At 38.8% G+C, this 12,120-nt stretch overlaps 1 protein-coding gene across 1 annotated transcript; it reads right to left on the bottom strand.

Moving 5' to 3' along the window:
* Nucleotides 1-8,842: 8,842 nt before the first annotated feature.
* On the bottom strand, nucleotides 8,843-9,817 carry LOC139943386 (alpha-1A adrenergic receptor-like). Its single transcript, XM_071940232.1, has one exon. It carries the CDS (start codon nucleotides 9,815-9,817, stop codon nucleotides 8,843-8,845), a length of 975 nt encoding a protein of 324 aa, XP_071796333.1.
* Nucleotides 9,818-12,120: the final 2,303 nt, after the last annotated feature.

The following is a 12,120-nucleotide window of genomic DNA, read 5'->3' as shown; positions in this document are numbered from 1 at the left end:
CCAATAGTGTCCAGTGTCTTTAACGATTGGCTGTTATGTGAGTAAAGCGAAGATGCACAGGTGCCATGGGCGATGTGTTTCCTCCGCGGGCTAACGCAGAGCCGTATATTGGGACTTGACATATTATGTGGACATATTATATATGTCTGTGGTCAAGTCCCAATATACTCATCAGCTGTCGAAATTTGTCACTAGAAATAGAGCCATTTCCAAATATCCTCTTTATTGGAAGGAGTTGCGTTGAATCTATGAACTTGAAAACAAATACCTACGATTAAAAATAATTGGAGAATTGGTTTTCGAACTGAAATTGGATGAGTCGTTGGCCCCTACTAAACATTTCCCTTCATTTTGGGAAAATACAACAAAACCACAATACAAACAAAAACTTGTGTAGCCTATAATATATCGACTGTATGTACGATAGTTATATAGAAAAACACACAGCTAGTTTCTCTTCGTGATACAAAACTGAAATTAAAAACAAAGCCATGCGCGAGACAAAACATTGCACACAATATTACGCATAATTTTCTTTTTATACGGCCATTTACTTTTTTTTCAAGGCATGACATCAAAGTCTCTAAAAAAGGACAAGTATTATTCTGTCTAATTTTTTTTTTTTTCAAAACCATTTTTTTATGAAGTCAAAGTTGATTTAGTATTGGGTTTCTCAGTTATGCTTGGTTTATTCCTGTGGGATTTTTACGCAATGTTTAACCATTCGATTGAAGTAAAAAAAAATCTCTGTGAGCAATTGGGGTATATCGGTTAAGCCATAGAGCCTAAAAGGGCACATGCAAGAACAAAAACTATGCACCACACCAGGTATAATAAATGTTATAGGCTAACCGGTAAAATCTCATCAATTCATAATCGTACTTGATAGGAAAAAGTCATCAGTTTTAAGCAGAATTTATCCTACACTCTAAGCTTTCGATTAGAATTGGCCCAGAATCAAGGTCACGTGGGGCCTGACCCACCACGCTGATCAGGCAGTTTGTTGTTAAAGGCAGTGGACACTATTATACAAATATTGACTGCTTCGCAATTCGAGTGCTATGGTTAAAACTACGACTGATCCCTTGACCGTTCTATTATCCCGAGGCGCAGCCGAGGGAAAATAGAACGGTCCGGGATCACCGAGGGAGTCGTAGTTTTAACCATAGCACGAGTTAAAGCAGTCAATATTTTTGTGTTATAACACCCCCAACAGACTATTTATCATCTTCGTACTCGGAACGTTCGTATGCGCGTTTCAAATACACAGATGCACAACTGATTGGGTTCGAGGTGGGTAAAGACGTCTGGGTGCTGCACGCCATGTGATAGTCATCAGACTATCACACGGCAAACGATGCACTATCACACGGCAAACGATGCACTATATTATATCACACGGCCGCCGTCTAGTAAAACTAAGACATATCATGTGACGCGCTCTAAACCAATGAAAAGGCAGAGTCACCACTCCATTCTGTGATGATCTGATTGGATGATTGGCGCGTACTTGAAGATAATGGTAATTGTCAAAGACTAGTCTTCTCACTTGGTGTGTCTCAACATATATGCTTAAAATATCAAACCCGTGAAAACTTGGGCTCAATTGGTCGTCGAAGTTGCGAGATAACAATGAAAGAAAAAACACCCTTGTCACACGAAGTTGTGTGCGTTCAGATGCTTGATTTCGAGACCTCAAATTCTAAACCTAAGGTCTCGAAATCAAATTCGTGGAAAATTACTTCTTTCTCGAAAACTACTCCACTTCAGAGGGAGCCGTATCTCACAATGATTTATATTTTAACACCCCTTTAAATATTCTGCCTTTTAATTGGTTTACATGATATGTCTTAGTTTTACTAGACGGCGGCCGTGTGATATAATATAGTGCATCGTTTGCCGTGTGATAGTGCATCGTTTACCGTGTGATAGTGCATCGTTTACCGTGTGATAGTCGGACGACTATTTTGTTTTCTGTTCCGAAAGTGTATAATGGCTTGGAAGCCATTGGACACTTTCGGTACAGAAAAACAAAAGTTCACAGATTTACAAATAACTTACAGGGTTTACAGAAGGTATTATGGTGAAAGACTTCCCTTGAAATATTATTCCATGAATAGCTTTACTTTTTGAGAAAACATTAAGAACAGTATCAATTCTCGATATCGAGAATTACGGATTTATATTAAACACATGCCATGACACGGCGAAACGTGCGGAAACAAGGGTGGTTTTCCCCGTTATTTTCTCCCGACCCCGATGACCGATTCAGCCTAAATTTTCACAGGTTTGTTATTTTATAATAGAAGTTGTGATACACGAAGTGTGGGCCTTGGACAATACTGTTTACCGAAAGTGTCCAATGGCTTTAAGTAGGATTTTACTCTGATTTTGCGTCAAAATTTGGGTCAATTTGGCAAAGATTTTGGCTCAAACTTATATACAGAAATAGGTCAGACCCCATGCAGCATTTCTTCCAGAATCCGACTGAAATAATAAATACATGACCCCGGCGTTTTTAGAGTGTAGTCTTCATAAAAATAAAAAAATGATTTCGAAGATCAACTACTTTAAGAGAACTTTTCTTATCAGGGTGCTGTTACACCATTATAAAGTAAACAGCAAAGCTTTTATTGGCAATCTGTATAAATCATAGATACATTTGTAATCAAGAGATGTTAATTGGACGTGCCAAATAAAATTTAAAATGTCAATTAAATGATAAAAAAAAACACATTATAAACAATTTACAACAGCGTTTCCGTTAGAAACAAAACTCGCTGAGGGTACTATTTAAAAGCATTTTGTTGTCAATAGAATAAGTACGAAACTATTTGCTAAAAGCAATGATGACGGTATCCGAAAATGAATAAAGAAGAAGACAACTTAAATGTTAATAATAGGCTTATGGGTTAAGTGGCATATTAGTTGCCCTCCCAAACTCGTTGGAGGGGAGGACAAAGACTGATAGGCAACCCAACTTGTTTGAGGTACCAATTAAGCGGAAATTGGCTCCAAACAATCACAACTCGTTTTAACCTGGATTTAGACAATATCTGTGTCATTTTGCACTGCAGATTAAGATGTATGGAACTATTTGTCTATTTCATAAAAGCAATTATGACACTATCTAAAAATCCATAAATAATAGGACAACTTTTATGTTAATTTGCATCGGGGATAAAGAGAATTCATTTTGGTTTCGCCCATATACACCGATGTGTGTTTAGCACTGTATGTATACTCAGTACTTTCCCGAGTTCTGTGACAACAAATCAAAGGTATACCGGGTGGGATTCGAACCAAAATTAATAAAACTTAAACTTTGGGTCAACATAGGTCCATGGCAGTCAAGTTTACCCCGATAAAGAAGAGGAAAACTTTTAAGGTTAAGAAAGTCATAATAGTTCTCTTTATATGATCAATATCGTGTCCATGGCAGTGTAGTTTGTTTACCCCGATTTAAAGAGCAACACCGCCATGTGCCCAAGGTAGAAATAAATGAAGTTTTTAGTCTCGTGTGTGACGTAGCTACCGAAGTTCTTCCCCACAATACAATGCCATGTAGTGTTGTATTTCTTGTCGAATTCTTTCTTGATGAAGGCCGCGATGTCCTTCTCTATGTTAAACTTCTCCATGGCTTGCTGAGCGCATTGCACAGATTCTTCCTGCATACTCTCAGACATGTCGGCGTTCTTGATCACTGCTTTCAAATCACTGCTCGCCATCATGGCGTTTGTTTGCTGGGTTTTTAAGGTTATTTCCCTGGAGAAATCAAAAGGCAAAGATAGAAATATTATTTCTTATACCAGGTATGCTTTTATGATCGAATAAAATAATTATGTGTGTGTTTCTAGCGTAGGTTTATGGTACATAAGAGCCTTAATGTTATTGGAATATAACGAAGTGAAACCGATCAAAAATCGTGTTGGGTTGTATTTTAAAAGGGGACAACAAACAAGACACACATTAAAGACAGTGGACACTATTGGTAATTACTCAAAATAATTATTAGCATAAAATCTTACTTGGTAACGAGTAATGGGGAGAGGTTGATAGTATAAAACATTGTCAGAAACGGCTCCCTCTGAAGTGACGTAGTTTTCGAGAAAGAACTAATTTTCCACGAATTTGATTTCGAGACCTCAAGTTTAGAATTGGAGGTCTCGAAATCAACCATATGAAAGCACATGCTTCGTGTGAGGGTGTTTTTTCTTTCATTATTATCTCGCAACTTCGACGACCGATTGAGCTCAAATTTTCACAGGTTGGTTATTATATGTATATGTTGAAATACACCAAGTGAGAAGACTGGTATTGACAATTACCAATAGTGTCCACTGGCTTTAATACGAAGCCAGAAAGTACAGACAACTTGCTCCCCTCTGAAAAGACACGCCCCGGCACCTATACACCGTTTAGCCGCACCTCACTCATAATCGGCCTACCACCGGCACATTCCCATGAAACAAAACAATGGATTGTATTGTACTTTGTGTTATTGTCATAAGTCATCAGGGAGAAACTGTTCTTCATGCGTATGAGCGTAGCAAAGGAGCATGAAAGTGCTCTATTATACAGCGTGCGTGTTTAGTCTTTTTAAGTTTTTTAATTCCTGTGTTTGTATTCTGAATCATGTACCTGAAATAACACTTGTTGTCGAAAATTAAATAGGCCTACTGCTACTATATGGGTACCTTTAGGCTTACCGGTTATACTCTGCAAGATTTCCTTGGTTTCATTTACAAGAAAGATTTTGTGTAAATCACTATTATAAACGGCTGTTCTTCAACTGAAACGAGACATATTACCTTAAATCTGTCATCCACAGTTCGATTGGATTGGAGGTGTTCTGTGTTTACTGACTTAGAAAATAATCCGAGCTAGAAAAAAAGTACGTTTTTCATTTCCCCCTTGCATTATACAGGTTCTATAGTTTAAAACATAAGGGCCTTAACAACAGATTGTTAGCTTACCTTAAAACAAAAACGCAAAATGCTCCCTCTGGTTACGAAGTTGTTGTTGTAGTTATTTTTCACGATGAAAGTTTACTGGTAGTTGTTGAGATTTTCTAGCTGTTTGTGATTGAAAAGTGATTATGTTGACTATTCAGCACATAATCAGTAGTTTGACAACGCCATGTGACCTCATTGGTTTAGGTGTGGCTAATGCAGCAGTGTATTCAGTAGCTCGACCCCGGTAGCCTGGTCCATCAGTGTAGTTTTCTACCCTCTGTTTGGTGTTTCTTTTGTGATTATCTCCAATGTGCAATTTTTGATCAACAATACACCCTCAGAAATCACGCTTAAAATATTCTTTTCACGCTATTTTCACCCCTGAGGGGCGACTGCGTTGGCATGTCAGCTACACCACAAGTCAAGCGACACAAAACTGCTGCTTGTTTAACAAAAATGAGCACAAAAGCTGATTGGCCATTAGGAAAATGTTCAGAAGCTCTGATTGGACGTCCGTGTTTCCAAGTTTGCGGTAACTTGGTCCCGGTAGCAATGAACACTTGCCGCATAAAAAACTATAATACTTTTCAAATTGTTGTGTTACCCGTATATAGCAGAACGTAGATGTACATAGAACAGTGGTAAACGTTGATCCGTTTCGTTGTGTGCATGATGACCAAAAAAAGTTCACTATAATAATTAATATTATCGTACTTGTTGGCTACGGCTACGACTAGATTTCCGCGTCCTCACGCGTTGAGGTATAAGACGTCCTTAGAAACACCCTTAGTAACAGCCGTAGCCGTAGCCGCAAATTCGGAATCGGTCTAAATCTTATGAAGAAATTTATCTCAATGTCTTAATTTATTCACGAGTCTCCGCATATAACGCTACCGAGGTTATTTTGTTCGCAATGATGATTTTACCGCATGAAATTTTGGGTCATGATGAACACGTGTTCTGGTGAAGCTGTTGCTATTAACACCATAGAGCAAGAATATGTTTAGACAAAGGCAGTGAGTTGTTGATGTTTATTATGTTGATTTTATTGTGTTGTTTTTGATATTGCAAAAGAGTTATAAATAGAGATCGGTCCAGTATAGGACTCTGAAAATCTCGTCCGTACCGGAACGAGGAAAAAAAACCTTCAAACGACAATATTTTTGACTCCCATAAATGGCCGACCGTGTTAGTTCGTGAAGTAAAAGGAAAACCACGCACTTTTGAGGCACATTTGTGTGGATCATTGTATTCTACTTTTAAAACATCTTTCTAACATATGCATTTTAAAACAAACGGTTACAAACGCTTTTTAGAAATACCACTTCCAGGTGACTTTAAAGTCACCTGGAAGTGGTATTTTTTCAAAATAAAGCTTTTGTCACTAATATATGTGTTTTGATGAGTGGAATGTGAATAAACAGTTAACTAAGGTTTAAAAAAATCAGCTCTTATGTTATTTACAAATTTAAGAGTAGACCCCGACCCGAGAGGGCGCTGTTCGTGACGTCAATCGAGGCAGACTTTGCCTGTAATGCGTAGAGTAAACACAATTGCTAAGTACATGTACGGACCAAGTCGTGAGTTTGTACGTTTCAAAAGAAAATTGTTTTTTTCCGGCAATGCCGACCAGGTGTATTGCTGCTGAATGCAGAAAAACACTCTTTGGAATGTACCAACTCACGACTTGGACGTACATGTACTTTGCACGTGTGTTTACTATACGCATTGCAGGCAAAGTCTGCCTTGAATGACGTCACAAAAGGGGTAGGCGGATCAGCCCCTCAAACAACTTTATATATTTTTTAAACATATAAATCGTGACAAACAATTACTAAAAAAATTGTTTTATTGTGCGTAAGCATATACTCTTATGTTTGAAAGAAAAAACAATTTTCAGAGGTTTTTATATTATGCATGTTGGGATACAGTGAAACTATTTTTTTTTACACTTACCAAAGATGTCCAGTGCATATTAACTATACGTATAAAGTGATTCAATAAGCATCCATTTAGAGTGTGCCCCCCCCCCCCCCTCTTTTACGCTTTAAATTCAGATGGTATCCTGTGAATACTGTTGATGTTGTGGGAAAACTGGCTCACACACCTTTCCATTAACCAATTTAAAATAAAATAGCACTGATTTGTTTAGTTTTTATGCAAAATATGAATGGTCAGAAACGAGGTAGTAAAGATATTGACAAAAGCAACTACTTTTGATCTTTGAAAAAACGATAACTTTTATAAATTGACTTTATGAAAATGTTTTTTATTGTCCTTTTGGAACTTGATACCTTTTGCGTAGATCAATGGGAGACTTTTTGAAAGCTCTGCCACTAGAGGGCAGTAGACCTACCAGGTAAGGGTGCACAACTCCTATAGCAAACAATGGTAAATGCTAAAAATTCAAAAATACTTAGCAAATATTTAGAAGTCTCTCAGCCTCTTGAAAATTAAATCAGATACATTGTCACATTGTCATACAACTAAACTTCAGATTTCTTCTCAAGTTTTGGTAGGTCAGCATTTTGGAATTTTTGCTAATTACTCTAGAAGAAACACTCTCCAAAACTCATGCACACCGTTTGCTATCCAGTGCGTCCTGTTCCAGAACAGTTTGGTTTATGCTGGCAATGTGTTATGAAAAACAAAATACAGGTTGACTAAATCTAAAATACAAAATCAAAAACACGCAAAACACAAGGTATTTGCTGTCAGTGACCGTCACTCATGCTTCTCCTATTCCTAAGTTGTTGACATTACCTGGTGAAGAGCGCCCTCTCTTGGTGCTTGGCAGATACTCAAAAGTTTCCCATTGTTTTGCCATGGCATGAACCCCTATAATATACTCACTGTGATTGAAGATTTATGAATTTACCTTAAAACTTAAAAGTTTCAGCTTCTTTAGTCTTCATGTTTTTGAGAGAAAAAAATAGTGAAATCCACAAAGCAATGTTTTCAGGAGAGTCGCGTAAATCTATAGGCCCCCTACACGCTAAAATTATTTTCGTCTCTCCTATTGACGAAACCTACTTTCGTGACATTGTTTTACTAATTTCTCAAAAACTACAGCACCTCATCAAGCAATTATTTAAAGACAGTGGACACTATTGGTAATTGTCAAAGACTAGTCTTCAAAGTTGGTGTATCTCAACATATGCATAAAATAACAAACCTGTGCAAATTTGAGCTCAATCGGTCGTCAAAGTTGCGAGATAATAATGAAAGAAAAAACACCCTCCGTCACACGAATTTGTGTGCTTTCTGATGCTTGATTTCGAGACCTCAAGTTCATAACTTGAGGTCTCGAAATCAAATTTGTGGAAAATTACTGATTTCTCGAAAACTACGTCACTTCAGAGGGAGCTGTTTCTCACAATGTTTTATATCAACCTCTCCCCATTGCTCGTACTCAAGAAAGGTTTTATGCTGACAATTATTTTAATTACAAATAGTGTCCACTGCCTTTAAGGGAAGCTTTCTATCACCATTATTTTCAAACCGTGTAGTTTAGTGAAAATCTGTGAAAGTTGTGTTTTTGGTCGTACCCAAACCCTTTTTACCCAAACCAGCTCCATGAAATTGGATCCTGATTTGATCATGTAGACACAACCCTCTTTAATCTAACAGTAATTACACAAAACAAGCAAAAAGGCAGATGGATCCACCCCGGGACAAACAATAGGATAAACTTTAAACAAAAATGTTTGGGTTTTTGGTTGTTTTTTTTTCGAGTTGTGTATGTGCAATAATTACGAGGTGCTGCATACTAATTATATTGTGATCCGCGTGCATCGGTGAGTATCGGTGAAGTGGGTGTCCATCCACACTCTCAAGTTTAGTTGTAATGACATCACAGCAGCAAGAGTCAACTCGACCTTTTAAAATCATCCTCGCAGTTCTGTTTCCACGGTTGCAACTGAGTTCGCGGTTGGTCTTCGTCTGAAAAATACCTGCATCACTGCCTTTTGAAACTGTTTGTACTTAAATGCGTAGATGACTGGATTGATGCAGGAGTTGATCGCAACGAGAGCCACGGATACGATGTAGAGGGCACCAGAGAAATCCAGGTAAAGCCAGCCCAGATTGAAGAGCAGAAAGATGATCTCGTTCGGAGTCCAACAGATGATGTAGGCCCCAACGACAACCAACAGGGTCTTGTATGTATTGATGCGGGCACGCTTGATGGGATCATCTTGTTGCGGGGCTGCGGGCGCTTCGCTCCTGTCATCGGCGGCCGTGCGCCCGATCACGGGGACCACACGATTTGAGCTTCGTTTCAACTCAATGCTGATGTGGATGTAGGCGAAGATCATGAACAGAATAGGGATGAAGTAGTATATACCAATGATGAGTATGCCGAGTACGTTACCACCAGGGATGTTCACGGAGATGCAGTGGTCGTCAACGGGGGCAAAGATGGCGCTACCGTAAACCGCCACCAAGAAACCCATCAACCAGGCGAAGATGAGCATACACACCGGCACGGACTTCTTATAGCAGAAGAGTGGACCATATTTGAAGGGAAACACGATGGCAAAGTACCGTTCGAAAGTCAGCATCGCTAAGTTGATTGTGGACGCTGAGTACAGGAGCCAGACGATGGAGTCGGAGATCCAGAGGTGGCACAACAGAGTACCGGCCAAACCTGGAGGTAAGGGGTCTGGTACGGGGACGTTGCTGCTCAGAAGAAGCAACAAACAACCGAGAAAGTCCATGACCGCCTGGTTGAAGATGAACATGTTGGTTGTAGTGTGCATGGACTTGACCAAGAAGATAACAATGCAGACGAGTCCGTTGCCAAATATCCCGATGAGTCCAGCCAAAGTTTTGGTAACGCGGAGAGCAATGATAGGCTCCATCGTGAAAACCAGCAGATGAGGACTCCCGTTATCTCGAGTCGAGCACGGGTGCACGCTCCAGAGAAGAGAGTCTACCACTTTGTACAAGTGACTGCCTCTGTCACCTTATAAATGGCTCTCTAGAAAACAGCAGGTAAAATGATATGCTTAAACAGTCAGCCACGAATATTACATTTGCATAACTGTGATTACCATTACGTGATTGGACATTTCACTCTGACGCAAGCGTTTTCAACATCGGTCTTTATTTCGTTTTCAACCAAGTAGCTAGATCTATGCGAAGCAATCAAGCAACACAAATCGTTTAACTTTAGAGACATTTAGTTTGAGAAATTACAGTAGTTGACAGTTATCGCAGTGACGTATGTGAGTTAAATTCAAGGATATGACAATCACATTGATTGAAAAGGGAATATAATCAGAACTGTAGCATTCAGTGGGTTCTGTTCATCTGATGTTGGTTATTAGATTAGATTGATTGCGGTTGACGATTTTCTGCTGTTAACGGTGAATCACGTTTTTTTAAACGTGAAAAACACAATATTCCTCTCTGCCCTTTTCTCTTATCTAAGATGGAACAAAACTTGTGGAGTTTTTCAAATGTTCCGTTAGGTTCCTCTGGCCTTGCACACCCAATCAGATTAGAAAAATAAGATGAATGGAAAATGTCATTAGTCAAACTGGTAACAAAGTTGGGCACCAAATTCACGACATCATCACGAAGAGTTTTCTAATAGTTTGGTTATGGAGGTTGTTTTACTCAATCGTGGAGCCGTTGTAGAAATGAGTAAAGTGTTTAAATTATGTTATTTAGCGGATTATCTGATCTAGGATTTTGAAGGCCGGGAAAATCTCCTTCTTTTTCGAATGTTGGCCGAGCATGTTCCATTGATATAGTTTAATGTACGATACACAATATGCTTCCTTTTCTAAAGAGAGTGACAAGCCACTTATAGTCTAGGCGGATTTCTGGAAAAAGTGACTGATTGAGGCATTTTGGGGTAAAAGTGTGTAACCAGACTTTTTAACACGTTTTTGGTGTGCTGAATCCGAAAAAATGGTTCCCAAGCGAATTTTTTAGTTTTTGACCATCTAATTTGCATAATCATATTTTTGACCTTTTTGAACCATTTTAAGCAAACCCCTGTAACCAGGCAAGCAAAAATGACGATCGATGAGTCTGTACCTAGATGTAAAAGGTCACAGAATAGGATTGAAACATTTCCAAAGTAATAAGTGGTAATTAATAATCATAAATATGCAAATTAGTGCCGCCATTACAGAAAAATCATTTTTATTATTTATTATTAGTGGTAAGTAGTTTTAACAAAATAAATACAAATAAGTGGCAGCCATAGCAGAAAAATGAGATTTTTCCAATATCTCTGAAACTAGGCAAATAACCATGATAAAGAAATGTTTTTACCTATGTTCTGAGGGTCAGGTAATGCATGTAGTGTGTTCATTGGCAAGCCAGATGCTTATGCTAATGAGTTGGTATAGCTACACGTGCTTATTTTTGCAAATCAGCTAGTCTGACTACCAATAAATTTCATCATTCATCACTTTTTGCTCAATCGATGCATCCCTACAATAGAGTTTTGCAAAACATTTAAATCTCTGATGCAGTTTTTGCTCAATCGATGCATCCCTACAGTAGAGTTTTGCAAAACATTTAATTCTCTGATGCAGGTTTTGCTCAATCGATGCATCCCTACAATAGAGCTTTTGCAAAACATTTAAATCTCGCTGATGCAGTTTTTGCTCAATCGATGCATCCCTACAATAGAGTTTTTGCATAACATTTGCATCTCTGATGCAGTTTTAGCAACGGCAGTAAAGACAAACCCAGGAGAACTATCCTCTTCTAAACAGACTCCTACTGCTTGGTTTGATGCGCCAAACCCTGTTTTAAACTGATTGGCAGAAGTGTAATAGGCAATTTTAAATGGTGCCGAAAAACCAGATCATTCCGAGCAGGTTAGGCTCGTCAGCTTTAGTAGACAGGCCACCTAGGAGAAGAAAAAAACTCTGATCACACTTCCGGGTAGGTAGAACTCGTACGCCTAGATTGGTAGTATACCTAGGAGAAAGACCTCTTTGACCACCGTTCCGGGTAGGTAGAATTCCTAAGCCTAGATTGGTAATCTACCTAGGAGAAGGACCTCTCTGATCACCATCCAGGGTAGGTAGAACACGTAAGCCTAGATTGCTACCTAGGAGAAGGACCACTCTGACCACCATCCTGGGCAGGTAGAACTCCTAAGGCTAGATTGGTAGTCTACTTAGGATAAGGACCTCTC

The sequence above is a fragment of the Asterias amurensis genome, chromosome 1, assembly GCF_032118995.1.
Source record: "Asterias amurensis chromosome 1, ASM3211899v1".
In the NCBI taxonomy this organism is placed as follows: domain Eukaryota; kingdom Metazoa; phylum Echinodermata; class Asteroidea; order Forcipulatida; family Asteriidae; genus Asterias; species Asterias amurensis.
Note: the sequence above shows the minus strand (reverse complement) of the source record. Positions and strands in the feature narration are given on the sequence as shown.

Excerpts from the sequence above, each read along its gene's own strand:
- LOC139943386 (XM_071940232.1), bottom strand. The coding sequence starts at position 9,817 with ATGGAGCCTATCATTGCTCTCCGCGTTACCAAAACTTTGGCTGGACTC.